The sequence below is a fragment of the Ceratosolen solmsi genome, unplaced genomic scaffold (assembly GCF_000503995.2).
Source record: "Ceratosolen solmsi marchali unplaced genomic scaffold, CerSol_1.0 scaffold2, whole genome shotgun sequence".
In the NCBI taxonomy this organism is placed as follows: Eukaryota; Metazoa; Arthropoda; class Insecta; order Hymenoptera; family Agaonidae; genus Ceratosolen; species Ceratosolen solmsi.
Genome location: NW_011948422.1, coordinates 6,590,237 through 6,608,792, shown reverse-complemented (window position 1 = coordinate 6,608,792; position 18,556 = coordinate 6,590,237). Strand labels below are relative to the sequence as shown.

General features: G+C 35.0%; 1 protein-coding gene across 1 annotated transcript in view; it reads right to left on the bottom strand.

Moving 5' to 3' along the window:
• Mi-2 (chromodomain-helicase-DNA-binding protein Mi-2 homolog) overlaps nucleotides 1–18,556 on the bottom strand; it is a 22,085-nt gene extending 3,529 nt beyond the window's left edge. The window contains exons 1-13 of the mRNA XM_011499260.1: nucleotides 18,419–18,556; nucleotides 10,848–10,939; nucleotides 10,642–10,764; nucleotides 10,114–10,437; nucleotides 9,356–9,646; nucleotides 8,708–8,944; nucleotides 7,861–8,014; nucleotides 6,579–7,507; nucleotides 6,034–6,259; nucleotides 5,439–5,902; nucleotides 4,645–5,146; nucleotides 3,784–4,382; nucleotides 1–356 (exon numbers count right to left, since the gene is read on the bottom strand). Of these exons, the coding sequence (XP_011497562.1) occupies nucleotides 1–356; nucleotides 3,784–4,382; nucleotides 4,645–5,146; nucleotides 5,439–5,902; nucleotides 6,034–6,259; nucleotides 6,579–7,507; nucleotides 7,861–8,014; nucleotides 8,708–8,944; nucleotides 9,356–9,646; nucleotides 10,114–10,437; nucleotides 10,642–10,764; nucleotides 10,848–10,939; nucleotides 18,419–18,455 (4,334 nt within the window). The 5' untranslated portion in view covers nucleotides 18,456–18,556. The remainder of the gene's footprint in view (nucleotides 357–3,783; nucleotides 4,383–4,644; nucleotides 5,147–5,438; nucleotides 5,903–6,033; nucleotides 6,260–6,578; nucleotides 7,508–7,860; nucleotides 8,015–8,707; nucleotides 8,945–9,355; nucleotides 9,647–10,113; nucleotides 10,438–10,641; nucleotides 10,765–10,847; nucleotides 10,940–18,418) is intronic.

Genomic DNA, 18,556 nt, shown 5'->3' with positions numbered 1-18,556 from the left:
AAATCGCGCACAAGCCATTGGGAGTTAAAGGCGTCCTGGGGTGGCATTCCGTATCGCATGATCGCATTGAGGAATGCCTTACGCTGCCTGGCATTGAAGCCAAGAACCTCGATGTTGCCGTTGACGCGGGCAAGGAGAGGCGGCAGGGGCCTATCCTTCTCGTCGCGGCGCTCGAGTCTTCGTCTGCTGCGCCGCGAGAGTAGATCGCCCTCGCCCTTCTCGTCGAAATCGTCGTCCTCCTTGTCGTCGTCGCTTGGCGCGCTGAAATCGCTGTTGTAGTCGGACATGTTGTCCTGCCATGGCTGGTCGTCGCGGGTGCCTTGGTCGCCCGTCACGCCCCCGTCGTTATAGTTCACCTGCAAATTGGCCAGACGAGAGAGCACATTAACAGTCGCTTTCGAGGCGCTTTAACTTCACGTTCTCCATCTCACAACTTTTAAGGGATGAAGATACTAATTTTGTAATATTAATACAATTTTCACAATATGAGGGTCAAAAGGAATACGTGTTTATGACTTCTTTATGAGAAATATGAGCATTCGACGCGTAGTCCGATAACGAATGACATTATCGGTTTGTTCCCAACAAATTATGAATTGCTCTAGGAATACGCTAGCGCTCCTGTGACGAAGTATTCTCCGCAGTGAAATCGCTTTTCTGCGAATATACATTTTCGTCTGCAATCAGAAATTAATATTAAAATAATGCCATAATTTCGGTGGCATATAATTAAATCTTACGCAAGTGCTGATGAATGTGGATGAAATATTTATTACCATAGGTAAAGCTTAGTATTTTTAATATATCTTGCATTCCATTGACTTGAATAACTTTGAGCAGTTAAGTGTATAAATTACTTTTGAGCATCAACCATTGTAGAGGCGTACATTAGTTAACGAATTATATTATTATTATTTTAAAAACGATTGTTCTAAAACGTAAATCTAGTTTACTACAATTTTCAAGTACGTATATCTTCTTCCCTTAAATTGTACGATTATAAATGTATATATATATATATATATATAATTTATTTAACTTTTTACAAATACCTTATTTGGATTAATTAATATTAGGCCACTTTGAATTTTTTGAAAAATTGGATTTTATATTTTATTCCATGAGTCGACGAATAGTTATAAATTAAGTAATCAAACTTTTATAATCATTCGAGTTTGTAATTCCAAGTATCGAGAATTCGAAACGTCTAAATATTGTAATTTTAAAATACACATTTTTTCAAACTATATTCTTAAATCCAGAACAGTCAGAAGTAAAATTTAAATAATTTTATCGATTCCTATTAAACGTTTGATAGTATATTAAAAAATTAAGTTTGTAATTCGTCGTATACTTATAATTAATTAATTCATTGAAACTGGTTTTTATTATCGAACCTTTTATAAGCTGTGAATTGTTGGCAATAACAAATTTTTTAAACACCCCCCCCCCCTTCTACGCCCTCTTTTTGAACGAATATTGTATTTTTTTTAATATTTTCGCGTATCATACTAATACACTTGTTTTAAATAGTATAATTTTTTTTTTTTATATATTAAATGTTATTGTTTTGTGCCACGAAGCATAAAAATAAAGATATCTGTTACTCTATATCCTTTGCGATATTCATCATAATACTGTGTTATTTAAAAAAAAAAAAAAAAAAAAAAAAAAAAAAAAAAAAAAAAAAAAAAAAAAAAAAAAAAAAGAATTAAAAATATTATTTTATACGATTTTAAAAAGTGAAATCGCTTTTTTTCTAAAGATTTCTTAAGGTAAGCGACATTATTTAGGCTTCAAAGCGGCCTAATTCCTTAAATGAATAATAACTTCGTATGAGAGAAGTAATTCGACATTACTTAACGCGTTTATTACTTTAAAAATATTATTAAAATAAATATGTTCAACTATTTATTTTTATTATTTAGATTTAAATTATATTTCATAATGTATACTGTAAAAAATTAAATAAAAAGTATATAAGTAATGATAATGGTTTATGCTATAAATTTTCAATCCTCTTGCAGTTAACGTATATATATATAATATTTAATAAGCGTAATGAATTATTCTGGTCCATATTGTAATGATAACGATAATTAGTTCATCAAGATACTTCGGTTCCACAACTATACGTTTTAAAAATATTCCTGATAATTTTTCAGCTATTTTTTTAAATGTCGTTGATAAATGACAGTTATTTATATCGGTAGATGAATTAGTTACTAAAAATACGGAAAAAAATCGAATATCACAATGGAATTGGATTTTTTCATTTAAAAATCGATACAACTACGTAAATTAAATATTAATTGAAAATCAATTTTACCCCATTATTTATTAGTCATTTCGAAGACGAAGAAAGCGTAAAAACTATGAAGTGCAAAATAGAAAATATAACAAGATAATTACTATTATTTTAAATAATCGCTGTATTTTGATGCTTCATTATACTAAAAATATTGAAGTATCGATAGAAGGGTAAATAATATTATTGTTGAAAAAGCTAATCCAGAAATTGAAAAATACAAGCTCACTCGAAGATAAAAATCGGGAAACCGTTTGGCATTTTGCCTCAATTCACCACGAATTGCAGTTCGGTATGAATCAACTGTTCACTATATGAATGAAAAGTAAACTTCAGTACTTGTCATTTGAAAATTCACGAATTAATGAGAGCAAAAAATTTTTACTTACAAGAGTACGGATAAAAATAAGGGAATAACAGTTGTGCTAGAGAACAAGTTATAAATCACTACAATTAACAGCTAAGCCTGAAGTATGAACCTCCATTTTCACACTAGAGTGACTCGATTAATAAACGCAAAGCTTTTAAACTTTTTAAAGTCCAGAAACTTTCATTTCACCTATGCATACACATATAGCAATTTTAAAAGCAGCTAAAGTACCAATTTTTACGCGTTTAAAATTTATATATATATATATATATTATAAATGATTTATGCAGATAAAAAATGCGTCTTTGGATACGATTAACGTTAACACGCATAAGGATATATATCTAAATTAAGTTTAATGATAAGCTTTTTAAAACATATTTAGCGCTATATAAATAATATTGATAACGAGTTCAAAAGTTCAAATGATTTTAGATATTATTGCTAATTGCAATTTACTTTGTCCTATACGCAATTGATTAAATTTGAAAAATTATTCTAAAAACTACTCGTCACATGCAAAAATTCATTATATCCAACTATTAATAAATATTCAAGATCTTGGCAAAAGTATTTTAATTTCACTATAGCACTGAATATGTCGACTCACATTATTAAAGTAATTATTAAAGTGAAAATTTTTCCGTGAAACTGTCGCTACTAGTTTCAATAATTAAAATACTAAGTTTTATCAGTAACGTACAATAATATATTATAATTTTATTTTAATAATTTCACGTAATCAAATTAATTTGAAGAAAATGTTAATATAAAGCTCGAAAAATGAAAATTATCTCAATAAATGAAAGTTTTTTTTATTAAAATCTTAAATCGTACGCTTGTGTCGCGATGGTAGTCAAGGAGCAATTTTCACTACTAGATCGTAAGTTTTTTGTTTCTCACGAAAAATTGCATTTTTACAGCATTGAAATATTTCATACTCTTTCGGTACAGAACGCGAACATCAAAAATAACTTAAAGAACGTATGAAAATTTGTAAAGAGTTGACAATGCAATTTGTCGCTCAAGATGTACAACACATCAATGTTAGCTAAAATAATCTACTTTTGAAATAGAAACATGTGTAACGCACATATCTGCTTACCTGCTTCCTGACGCGCTTGCCCTTGCCCAAGGTCCTTGCAATGTCCTCCTGCTGCTGCTCATAATGATGTCGAAGTAATTTGATCCAGTAAGCTGGATCGGTATTCTCGGCCTCCTGCTTTATGATCTCTGTGTCGGCCTCCTCTTCGGTCTCGCCCTCCTTTGTGACGTAAGAGGCGACCTTGAAGGAGCTCAGGTACTCATTAGCCCAATTCTCCTTCTGCTCGATACCCTCCTTGCTCCTGTCGAGAAGCTCGGCCACGGCCTTGTCATCGTAATGAATGGCCTCGTCCTCCTTGCCCTCCTCCTCTTTAAACAGCTCCTCAGTACCGAATCGCAGGATGTCGTCGAGCTCTTGCTTGCTGAAGTTGGCACCCTTACCGCCCATGCCAGGCCGCACGACTAAGTGGGTGAGCATCATCTTGCGCTTGGCCACTTGGGTCACGCGTTCCTCCACGGAGTTACGTGTCACGAAGCGATAGATCATCACCTTGTTGGCTTGGCCGATACGATGGGCACGACTGAAGGCCTGAATGTCATTGTGCGGATTCCAGTCGGAGTCATAGATTATCACAGTGTCGGCTGTTGCCAAATTGATACCTGCCAAGAAGAATCGAATCGTCACGTCGAGAGATTAATCGCTAACAAATACAGTATTAAAATGCTTTTCTAGAAGTTTTGACGAGCAAGGAATGCCTTCAACAATGGTATTAAAACAACTGTTACAATTCCATCCGACAAAGTTAAAATTTCACAGCACTATCATAATGGATAATTTTGAAATGTATGATGATATATCATTAATCGCTGCCGTGAATATTGATATTAAAATCATTATAGAATAAATGCAAGATATTGGTACCTAAGCCGCCTGCTCTGGTGGAAAGCAGAAAGACAAATTGCTGAGCGCCGGGAGCATTAAATCTGTCTATAGCCTCCTGTCTTTGGGTTCCCGTGATATTACCATCGATTCTTTCATATTTATATCCTTCTCCCTCCAAATAATCTTCAAGCAAGTCCAACATCTTTGTCATTTGTGAAAAGATCAAAACTCGGTGGCCATCGTCGCGTAGTTTCTTCAACATTTTGCTGAGCAGAACGAGCTTACCAGCGGCCTTGATGAGGGCCGAGGTCTCGTAATTGCCATTGGGTCCGGTTGGCGCTTCCTGTGACGCCGCGGGAAACAGGTACGGATGATTACAGCACTTCTTTAAATCCATCATTATGTTGAGAAGCGAAACCTGCTGACCGCCGCCTTTCGGATTCAGCGCTTCGAAGTTTCGCGTCAAAATGTATTTGTAGTACTTTTTCTGCATAGGCGACAGTTCAACTCGTACAATGAATTCAGATTTACTAGGCATATTCTGTTAAAAAAAAATTAAAAGTATTATACTTTAGTTTATTCCATTTATCACATCACAAATTTAAATTGTTATAAAATAATAAAAAAAAACAAACAAAAACAAAAAAAAAACAATCTAAGATCACTCGGCTTATTTACAAATTCGGTATTTTTGTATTTAGACAACTTAGAAAATTTCAATTACTTTAAAATTAATTTAAGTAAGAAGTAATTCGATTGTTCAATTATTATTTAAAATAGTAATATCGAAATGTTACAAAATTCGGGAACCAAAAAAAAAAAAGGTAATGTACCTTTAGTACATCTGCTTTCAAACGTCGCAACATATGAGGTCCCAACATCTCGTGGAGTTTCTTCACCTGTTCCTCCTTCGAGATGTCGGCGAATTCATTTTGAAACGCCGAAAGATCATTGAACTTGTCGCGACACAAAAAGTTCAACAAATGGAAAAGTTCCTCGAGGTTATTTTGTAACGGTGTACCCGTGAGAAGCAATTTATATGCAATATTATAAGAAGCTAAGAGTCTGAAAAACTTGGACTGATTGGACTTGAGACGATGAGCCTCATCAACGACGAGAACAGCCCAATCGATCGAGCCCAGACAGGCCGAATCGATCGATATTAATTCGTAACTCGTAAGTAACACGTTAAACTTGATTTGTGACGAGCGAATTTTAGAGGCTCGACCGCCCCGAACAGCACCTTCCTCGAAAGACAACTCGTTCTCGCGAATTACCATACGACTGTCCTTGTCACCTGAAAGCAAACAAAAACGTAAACGCTAAGAGAAAAAAAACTTCACACCACAATAATATATAAATTGAAGTATAAATTATTGTCTTAATAAAGTATATTGTTGTAATGTAAAGTAAGCCACCCCTACTCACCAACATATGTAACGCAATAAAAATCTGGCGCCCACGTTTCGAATTCTCTTTCCCAATTAATGATGGTCGAAAGTGGCACGGACACCAAAAATGGACCTTTGCAGTGGCCTTCTTTATAAAGTGAATATAGAAATGTGATGGTCTGGATAGTTTTTCCGAGACCCATCTCGTCGGCCAAGATTGTATCAATGCCTTGTCCCCACGAATACCGCAGCCAGTTCAAACCCTATTGATTATTATTGCAATATGAATTATTATAAAAAAAAAAAAGAAATTTAGAATTAAATTTGATAAAAGTTGCCTTAAAAAATAGCCATGATAAATCGCTACATTATCTTTTTCAATAATGCATGTTATGCGACAAATAAGCGAGAAAACTAAGGGGGAAACAGTCGTGCGGAGCAAACACATATTGCGAAGCACCAGCGTTTGTAATTGTAACGGCAAAGCACGTAAAGGCATTTGAAATTATCGATATTTCGGCAAAATAAGCCGTCCTTGAATAAAGCGCACGAGATGATGCCGATAGAAAGTAAAGTGCTGACCTCTAGTTGATAATGATGCAACTGCATGCCGGTGATGTCAAGGTACTCAGGCTGCCTCTCGTACTTCTTCTTGAGATCGGTGGTTGGCTTTTCAGGAGGTGGGGTATACCTCCTTGGCGCTCGCTCCTCGTCGTCAATAATTTCCTTCGTCTTGGACTTTTTGCCCTTACCCTTCTTACCCTTTCTCGAGCTCGTAGGCCCGTCAGCACAGTTGGCCGCCCTTAGATCGAGATAGTATTCGATCGATTGCTTGAGGCCGGGTATGTCGGCGTTCTCGTCCTCCCAAGTGGCCATGTCGTAGCCGAGCTCGCGCCACTTGACCAGGTAAAGGGCGCGTCCGTCCCGCTGGAGCCGGTGATTAATGACACGATGAACGACCAGCCACTCGGGTCTGACACCGAACCGATAAAAGCGCTCCTCGAGATTGTACTCGTCGCGCGTCAACACATTGTCCTTATCGACATCCTTGAGCCGCTTGACCCGGGAGTCGCTTTCGTCGAGAGGCTCCTCGAGCTTCGGCGGCTCGTCCATGTCGTATTTGCGCGAATAGTTTCTGTACATTAGGGGATGGAATACGTCGAGCTGAAGCTCCGTCACCCAATCGCAGTACCAGTACGATCTGTCGACCCACTTGACGAAAAATTCACGTATCTTGCGTGGCTTGGCCGAGGCCTTGCTCGTCGACGGCTCGTCCGTCGGTGGCTCGACGACCTCCTTCCAGCGCCAGGTAAGGATCTTGGCGACCTTGCCGAAAAGCGGCGGGCACGAACAGCGCGGGCACTTCCAATCGCCGTCCGGGATCTCCGAGAGCGGCGGATTCAGGCAATGGGTGTGGTAAGCGCTCGTGCAGCTGTCGCAGCAAAGCAGTTCACCACCGTCTTTGCATACCCTACAGAATTCCATGTGCTCATCGTCGTCCTCCGCCGCACCTACGAATTGCCAAATTTCCAAATTTCAAATTTCAAGTTTCGCTTCGCTCGATACTTTCCAATATTTGCCAATAATTGGCTTTGATTGGAATTGTAAAAAAGCATCATTAATGAATGATTCGACTTATGAAAATAAGAGACATTTGTGACTTTACCTGGCATATTACGAAACATTTCAATATGAACGTATAAGTCAAATAATTAAAACAATTAATTAAATTATTAAATAAAAACGGGTATATTTATATTTAATAGTATTTCTAACGCGTATATTTAATAGCCATAAATAAAGGGTAAACATGTCATAGTTTAAAAGTTTTATTGCATGAGAAGACATCTATCAAAGGATATACCTTCGTTTTCGCAATGCGGGCAACTCCATTTTCCTTCTGGTGTTTCTTCCAATTCAGGTTCCAAGCAAACCAAATGATAAGCTCGTGGACAGGTATCACATAAAATAATCTCTCCACCTTGTTGACATACTTCACAGTAATCTTGATGATCAGTCTTGGCAAACATGAAAAGAAATAAGTTTATTGGAATGATTTGTGAAATCGAAAATCTTTATTATAAAACAAAATTAGGTACATTTAAAGATTCTAATACCTTTGACTAATTGTAACTCGGTATAATTAATATTTGTATTTGATAAAGCACATTTAATAATTTGCTAAACATTTTCAGGGTATATTTCGTATGAGCATAAATAATGAGTCTTTGTCGATTTCGCTATTTTTTTTTTTTATTAAGAATTTAATGTGTCCAATTGATAAATGCTATTAGAATTAGTAATCAAGAAAATGACGTATTTGCGTATTGCTATCTCAGTAATACATATCCACAATTACTATAAATACATATATATTTACATATATACAATAAGATTTTTATTGTATTTACTTTATTAAAAAACGTTATCTAAAATAATTTCTTATTTATAATTGCAATATGATAGAAACATTTATTAACTTCCAAAAGATATTATTTTATCACTTTTAAGTGATTTTTATTATAAATTGACAACAATATTAACATAAAATTTGTATTTAATTCGATAATACATCATTAAAATCCATAATAAGTAAAGTAATCGAACAATTAAAGAAAAAATGTCGTGTTAGCTTGTAAAAATACGGACACATTTTATGCTTTATAAAACCCCATTTTCATAATCTCCTCTAGATAAGTGCATTTGTTTACCTCTCCATCCGGAAATTTAGATGTAGTCTTCGTCTTCTTTTTCTTCTTTGTTTTGTTACCGATTTTGGTCTTTGCCTTCCTGCGTACAGGCGGTGCAGCTGGTGTCTCGGTGCTCGCCTCCTCCGTCTTTGTATTGTTCTCCGTTGGTGGCAAATCTTCAGCATCAGCCAGCATCTGCTCAAACTCCATATCTGAATCCCTGTCTGAACCTGGTCCGCTTCCTTCAACCTCCTCGTCCTAAAAGTTAATAAAATTTGTTATTAATACGCTTAGTTGGATAACTAGTTTCCAATCGAGTTATTCGCTTTAACTCTTTCATTAAGTTACGTAAAAACTACAAGCAAAAAAAAAAAAAAAAAAAAAATGGAATAACAGGCGAGAAAAACGATTTATATTAAATTTTTTATTTTCCTCTGTCAAATTTTAAGATTAGTATTTGTTGGCGAGTCTACGCATGAGACATTAAAATAAAATATTAAAAGTGATACAAATTATAATTTACAAATATATATATTTTATCATTATAGAGTATAATACTGTTTATACAATGTAGAATTAAACTATTTCCGCGTATGGTATATTAATTTGTTTATTGCTATTATTTTCACTAAAATTGGACGTTGTATTGAAATTATTTATTAAGCTTACCGAACTACCCCGCTTGCGCTTTCCCAACTTAATCTTTAAAGTTGGTACTTTTGACGTCTTCTTGCCCTTCTTTGTCCTTGAACCCCGAGACTTTTTCTTTCGATCGCTATCTTCATCATCTTCTTCCTCGTCCTCGTCTTGCACATTGGTGCTTCGATTCGATCTGGCGTTTCTATTTTCATCGTCAATAGACTGAGAAGAAACATCGATTTCCGGCTGTGTGTGAGGATTTAACTCGGAGAAATCTCTCCACTTTGCTGCTACTAACATCATCAATTTCGACATAGGTACCTGTCACAAAAGCGGAGAACCACTATTATAATCACGAATCTCAATATTAATCTCTGTTATCAAATTAATTTTAAAGCTCTTATCTTATGAAGAAAAATGAAGAAGAAAAGAAGAAGAAAAAAGGAATGAAAGAGAAGAAAGAAAGAATGAAAGAAAGAATGAAAGAAAGAAAGAAAGAAAGAAAGAAAAACAACGGATAATACTAATGGTTTTTTTAATTTTTCAATGATATTTTACGGCTACAAATCATATAAGACATCTAAAATACGAAAATACGCTCAACATTACAGACTTCAAATTAGAATAATAATTCTTATTAGAAAAATAATAAATCGATATAAGCATCATCATTATTGATATTAAAAAAATTTTTAAAGCAAATTGTATCTGCCTAATAAATGTCCAATGAGACGTGTCGGTGGAAGACCGACAAACAGATTTTGTGAATCTACATGCGGAATATTCACCTTGGGATTCTCCTTAGCTAATAAAGGCCTAACGTGCTGCTGAAACAGCTTGTAAGTCGTTAAATTTTGAAAGTCGGCATCCGTGTACTCGATAGCGACGTCCGTGAGACCAAAAGTGCTGCAGACTTCTTCTATCGTGGGCATTCCGGTAGCCGGTTCCTGCTGGCCCTGCGTCGTTGGCGCCGGTGTTGAGTGGCTCGACGACTTCCTCGACGAAGACTTGCGACTCTTGCGATTACTCGCGTAATCGCTATCTTCGCCAGCGATGTCGGCGTTTTCACCGGCCATACCGCCTGCGACAACTCCGCCGCCAAAGTCGCTTTCCTGTAGGTCGGTATAATATATTGTACAAGTGGAGAGGATACGATTTGTAAAGCATATGTTATAGAAAATTTTATATATCGATGCATTTATTGTTAATTTTTTTTTTTAATTGCACCATAAAATTATTCTCCACAAGCAATATATAAGAATTCGAATTTGTTTGCTTATAATACTTAAATCTTTAATACCGATAAATTTACTTACATCGCCGGAGTCAGACTTTTTCTTTTTCTTTTTTTTCTTGCCCTTTTTGTCTTCACTTCGTGCTTTCCGCTTCTTTCCCTTCTTCTTCTTGCGCTCCTCAGGCTCATAATCGTCATCCTCCTCCTTCATCAACAATATTTTTTTTTTATTAACTACCTTTCCTTCGAATTAATTTCAACGAACATTATTCAAATAAATAAACTTACTAGTCGTTGAGACTCTTCGGCATCTGACGACCCTTCAACTTGTTGCCCGGCACTGGATACTTGATTGCCAGTCTCTTCTATTTCATCTTCTCCTAAAATACAACAAGATATTTTATAAGCACTTATCCACATATAATACAACAATAATGCTATAATATAATGATGTTGAAATAATAATAATAATAATGATGATGATGATGATGATGATGATGATTATGATGATGATGATGATGATAACTGTAATAAATTATAACAGCAAGTGGTAACGAGCTAAAATAACGGAAAAATGAACGATTCTGTTGAGTCTTATCAGTGACGTTGCCATATTCTTCAAAAGATGCTTAATTAAAGATAATACATGAACAATTTTGATCTACAAATTTTTTAAATACTTCTTGCAATCATCTCAACTTACGCAATAGGAAATATAATGTATTTACTTTCATTTAAATGTATATAATTAATTAATTTAAGCAAGTAACTTTAAATAATCGCTTAATTATTGAAATACTATATTGGTAATAATAATTACTAATAATATAGAATAAATTAAATATTTAGATGGAAATTATCTAATTTGTAGCGTCGCATTTTGACATGGTAATTTTAAAATAAATGACATATTATGAAACATTGTTTCAAATATTTAAGTTGTCTCACAGGGAAAATTAAAATGAAAAGCTACAATATATACGTTGTTGGCAAAGGATTTTTTCTCCACAATTTTCCGCAAATGATTTGTATACGAAAATTTCCGAATTTAACAAACCAATTGCAAGTAATTCATTGTTTTAATAAATGAGTAGTAATAATAATTCGACGAAAATTTTGAAAGAAATTCTCACAGAACAATATAAGAAAAATCATTTTGTAGGTGTGCGTGGGAGAGTCTGAAAAAATTGTTCACGTCCTCTCAACGGTAGACCGCTAAGCAAATGAGAGAATATCGATCTCTCGAGGCGAGGAGAAAAGGAAGGAGCATAAGAGGGAGTAAAAAGAAAATTTCAACCCTTTGGATAAACCAAAGATTACTTTAAAAGCACGCAAAACCTGACCCCAAATCGCCGTTCGCCTTCGCACCTAGATAAACCGAGCGCGAATAAATAGAGGGGGAGGGAGGGGGACACCATAGGAGATACAAGGAGATGCGCTACTAAATTTCATGGAATTTGTATTGTAGCTGAATAGTAAAGAAAAGGGACGGAAAAATGAGGAAACCGTTACTGCGTACGATGTACAACACATCCGTGCTACGGCACTTTGGCTTTCGGCGTCTGTCGCTCTCCCAGGGGGAACGATGGAGAGAGACGGAACGTTTCGCAGCAGCAACAACAGCAACAGCAGCAGCAGCAGCAGCAGCAGCAACAGCAACAGCAGCAGCAGCAGTAGTAGTAGCACCAGCAACAGCAACAGTAACAGCAGTGGTGGCGGCGACGGCGACGTCGACGGCGGCTGCGGCGGCGGCAGCAATGAGGATGAGGACGAGGGGCCGGGTGAGAGGGACGGGGAGCAAAAGGAGTACGAGAAAGATGAGAGAGAAGCGCGATAGAACTGTGGTGGGAGAACAGAGTACTAGTACAGATAATGTATAAGTAGATGAGGTGTTGCCCGAAAAAATATTCAGAACTATGAGATTTATATAAATTATTTTCTCTCCGCGCCTCGCACTGCTAGAAAATCAATCCCATAAAAGAACCAATTATCGTCTAATTATTTTATATAATTGCCGCGAGTCGATCAACATTTTCGTTTAATGGATAAAAACTCGATGGTCACATGATCGAGCAGCTCTCCCGTGCAAAGGGACGTATTTTCTAGGTAGCTGATGGAGGGTGCCCCACGGAAAATGTATACCATTCTCTTGGCATTCAAAATTATTCTCTACTTCATTTGTAATTCCAATGGCTTGTAGAAATGTCGGGCGTCAAAGAAAAAAATGAAAATCAATTTATCGATTCCTGATTGCAAAAATGCCTATTTAATCCCGTCGCTTTTGCGTGATGATTTTTTTCTTCTTTTTTTTTCTTTTTTTTTCCCCACTAAATACGCCCGGCAAATATAATAACCGGGGCTCTTAATTTTATTCCTACTCATAACGTACTCATAATAAAGAGCTGCCGTATCGATTAATGGTTGCCATAGAGACCATATTATATATTTTATTCAGCTCACTAAAATTTCTTCTGAATTATCTATACTTATTAACGGAGTATTGATTTAATTTCCGCAATAAAACTCTTCGGCAATTATTTATTATTTAATTAATTGACAGCCAATTGATAAATTAATAACTAACAATAAAAATAAAATGAATTTTAAATATTACTCGTTTCGCATAGCAATTATCTGTGTAATTATTAACAGCATTTATAATTTGAAAATCATAATTTGACTGTTATATTTTTTGCACAATCTCAATAACTTCTCATTCCGTAACCATCGATTTCATTTAAATATGTAAATGCAAAATGAAGGCATTCAAAATTTATTTATTCTCTCGTTAAATTCTGTGCAAGTCGTTATTCGTATGAACGGATGCTTTATCCAATATGTTACAATAATATACGAGAGGAATAACATCTACATAATTTAATAATAAAATATCTTTAAATAGGTAAAAAAAAAAAAAATTGTTATCAAAATATTAGTAGTTAGCGTTTGAAAAGTAATCAGCAAATGAAATACTAAAGAAATACTCGATTAAAATTGCCATTTTAATGTAGAATTAAGCATAATGTATTTATATAAACTAAAAATTCTTATCTCTATATATAATACCGTTTACAATAAATAAAAAAAATTAGTACATTTAATGGCTTAATTTACATATTTATCGCGTTTGGCATACGTTTATATATATATTTTTTTTTACATATTAAAATTACACGTACTTTAATACAAAATGCAATACGTATTTTAAAGAACATTTATATTTTTGGAAAAGTGTTTAAAATATATTTTTATGATACAAGTTTTAAAGTAACTCAAGAAATATGCTTAATCATCTTATAAAATAACATTCTGCATTAGCAGCTAAGCTATTACAAAAGGAAAGTATATATTAGGACAATTTCATATGTGCCACTAAAATTCGCTTTTTTAATATTACGATTATATTATTTATTTATAAGAGATTGATTAGCGCTATAAATATTGACAAATTGTTGCTTCAAAGTGAATCGTTAACATTTTTTACAGTACCAAACACGTCAAACGGCTTGAACAGTACATTATATATTCATAAAAAGTCATAATTTCAACACTACTTATAAGAAACATTTTATATACATAGCCTTTTAAACTTAAAAATAATTTAATAAGAAAATTAATTGTATTAGAAAAATCATTTTCCAATTTATTTAAAAGATAATAACATTTTAGCTCTGCCGGTTACATATAATACAAGCAAATAAAACTGTGCACTCCAATGAAAAATGAGTTTTGTGTTTTATTTATCAATTGATGAAATTATTCATTTCTAATATAAGGTAGTATGACAATAATTTAAGTATTACATGAAATTGAAAATTATATTTATTTTAAATAAATCCATGTAATCACCACAGAGAACATTCTACAATGTGTAGGATCTACGATATTTGCTGGCTATTTGGATAAAATAGCAAATAATAGAATCTCTTCGTTTATATATTTACTACTTAAAACAAAGAAATAATGTAAAAATGTGATATTCGAACTAAAGAATATGCCGCAATGAACACGTTAAAAGCATATTTCTAAAAATAAAATGTTAATTAAAATAATTTGTAAAACACGCGATATAAAAAAATTGCATAGAAAAAAGTTTTTAATTAAATTTTTACATACACAACTATATTCATTGCAACTATAGGAATGAAAGTTTTTTAAATACTGTGAGAAATTTTACTTAAATTATATTTTAAATTACAAAAAGAATTGAATATTTATGTGATTAATCGATAAATTATGTCCAATAGAAACGTATTCCATAAAATTACTACAGAATAATCATTTCGAAAATGTAATAAATAAATACTCAGTGAATTTTAAACATATGAATATTAAATTCAGAATTAGTATTAACTATGTATAAAATGCATTTTTAATACGCGCGCGCACACATGTAGATATATATTTAAGTCTTTTTATATTACGAATCAATATGAAAATTTTTATTATACTAATAACTTTGTTTTAAGTAGACTATTAAGACTATTATACACAAAATATGATAAAATTTAATTTATGAAATTGTATTAAGTAAATAATATATGGCTTATGGTTAGATTTCGTATAATAAATATATATATATATATATATATATATGTTTATTTATTTATTTATTTTAATAGAAATCTGAAAATCAGTTAGCTTGCATCGAACAACATACATATTCCGTATTGTATATAATAGTTATTTTATTTAGCTTCAAGGATATTATTAGTGATGTTAAAATATAAAATAACCTGAAGTAGGAGTAAGAAAGACGACACATATACACTATTTCTACATTTCAATTTGTATAATTTAGTAATAAATCTCAAAATTTAAAACTTATTTCCTGAAGTAAGGATAGTAGATAATAAAATTTCATAAGGTTTCGTCACAAAATGTCAATTTTACTTTTCGTAAAATTCTACGGTAATACAAAATTTAGCTTTTGATACTTTTTCTTTAATTAATTCAATTTGTTACAACTATCATTAAAAAAAAAAAAAAAATTGAAAAGATATGTAAATTGATAATATAGCTAAAGTAATAATGAAATACAAATATATCAATTTTAGGTTGAATGCTAGGCTTGTTCATAAAATTGCAAAATTAAAAGATTTTCATAAAATATTTTACATGATTTACGCTATTTAAAATAATATGTAATATAATTAGAAAAACTATCGATCTACGATGACTCCCGACTTTTATTATAAAACTGGATTCAATAAGCAATTATTCAATAAGAGTGATTTATGTTTAATTAGCGTATACAAAAGTACAAAAATATCTCATCCCACCAGATTACGCGACTGTAATCACGAAGAAAAATGACTCATTTCATAGCTTACTGTGATGGAACATCTTAGAGTTTCATTAAACTCAAAGTACCACAAGTATGATGCGCTCCATGCAATTCTAGTAATTCCTACTTCGTTCCTTTACTAAGATAGAAAATGGTATAGGAAATGCTACAAATTGTACTTTAATTTTTATACAATAAAGGATTGCATCGATACCAAGCAAAACCTAAATTAACAAAATATATCCATAATACAATCTAATCGTAGCAAATGTTCCATCTGTATGAGTACATTGCGATAATGAAACTTACCGAATAATAAAGCTGACAAATAACGAGACCAAAACTATAAATTATCAAATACATATACCGCCACACTTATAGTTTAAATTGAAAGTATATTAGATTTAAATCCAATCCCGAGTCTTAAAGTATGGCGCGTAACGAATAATTAGAAAAGAAGTGAAGGAAGGAAAATATAAAGCTTCGGTACACGATACCATCTTGCCGTACGTTGTGTGCCGGCGCAATGTTATATTAGTCAGCAACAACCGAAGGAAACGAAAAAAAACAGGACGAGAGGGAGAAGACTGAGAATATATGCGTGCGCGCATATGTGCAAAATAAAATGTCTTTGTCTCATCGCTCCCATGGTACGTGCACACACAGGCACAACGCAACGGGTATCCCAGCTGAAGGCGCTGAATATTACGATTCAGTGGAGGGAGAGGGAGGAAAAATAACTCGTTGCAATAGGCATTGAAAAGCCGACTAGGCCAGAAAGGGTATGAAGGCATTCAGCTGGCCAGATCCCTGTTTCCCTATTTTTGAATGGTATCCACACTGATCGAATGTTTACCTTGTAGAACCTCGAGAGAGAGAGAGAGAGAGAGAGAGAGAGAGAGAGAGAGAGAGAGAGAGAGGGAGAGAGGGATAGAGAGAGAGAGAGAGAGAGAAAGGGACGCGTAGGTTTGAGCGAATGGTCGCGCGGACATTAATATCGGAGCGGCGATCGGCTCCGCTTTGGGACGAGGCGCACGCAAACACATATAAATACATATACAGATATATAAATATATATATATATATATATATATATATATATATTTATATTTTTATATACATTTATATATATATATATATATGCGCGCATGTGTATGCATATACGTACGTATACGCACGACGGGAGCTCATGGGCGATTTTCAATGCTGCGTGTGTGCGTACGCGACCTTTGAGCCGGTGGAGCTTGTGGCTCTGTGTGCGCACAACCGTGTTGTGTACAGCCACGCGATTATGGCAGCCATTTTCTTTCAAAGGGCCGAAGTGCTTGTTTCTCTTTGCGGTGGTGGCGGGGCTTTCGGCTATACGTATCCCGGCGCGTCTAGGGAGCGGAACGAGGAGCCGAGGAGATGAGTCTCCGCCTCGCGAGACTCGATCGCCTTGTTCGGTAACCAGGTCCCAGGGTACGCGCTATCGCTTGGAGAACGATCCCCGATTAATGACACCGGACCTCTCCTCCCTGGCTGCGCTACTACCGATGTGTTTACAATGGGGATGCGTATTGAGATTGCAAGGTTACGCACATCCAATGCGGCTCTTGCGTTACCACTCATGCCCATGGGCCCTGAACGATCCAATCTTTTTAATTTGGATCTCGTATTACAGGATCGCGGTAATTCGAACGTCAAAGTCGTGTTTTCGAATGCTCGCCCCTGCTCGCCTTATCATGCTACGCAATTTCCATTAGTCATCATAAATAATAATACCAAGAATAATATTAACAGTCGTTAATAACAATGATATTAATAGCAACAACGGCAACACCAGCAACGGCAACGGCAACGGCAACGGCAACGTCAACCTCAACGGCAATGGCAACAGCAATAACGTTAACAATAATAATAATAATAATAATAATAATGGTAACAATAATGAGCGGAATAATTTTAATGTCAAAAAAATTAATGATGATTATGATGATGATAATGATAGGAATAATAGAGGAAAATGGCAAAAATTGTTGATCACCCTCGCGTCAGAGAAACAAAGAAAGAGGCCCAACGAGCGCTCACCGAGACAAGTGCCAAGGTAAAGCGGTAAAAAGAAAGAGAGAAAAACTCTAAGGCTCAATGATAGCAAGGAAGCAAACGAATGAGAGGAGCAGCAAGGGTGGGAGGGAGAGAAAAAGAGAATGTACGGAGAGAGAAAAACGTTGTGGAGAACTTGAATTCGTCGTAATCCGGTTCGCGAGTCAACCAAATGCAAATGTTTCACGACATAATAATTAATGCCGAAAGTACGCCCGATAAAAAAGACGATGCGAGATTGCGCGTGTCAGAAAAGCGCGGCTACAACAGGCCACTGACACAAGAGGCAAGCAAATGTAAGGTTAGGAAATCCCGGGAGAGAGAGCGCGCGCGCGCCCTCGCCGAGTCGTGTTTTGAGGTTAAAGCGCTCGGCGTGCCTACCGAGTCCAAACCCGAGCACCGACCTTCCAATTCATAGCCAAGGAGATGTGTCCATATCTAGAAAAGGACCATGAACAGCCGGATAGAGGAATCATTGGTTACTCACCCGCAAAACTCTCGTCGACCTCCTCGTCGGACGCCATGCTCGTGGCGGCGGTGCGTGGTCACAGCGGGGACCTCGTCGTCGTCCTCGTCGTCGACGTCCGCGTCGTCGTTATTCTTGGCGTCGTCGTCGTCGTCGTTG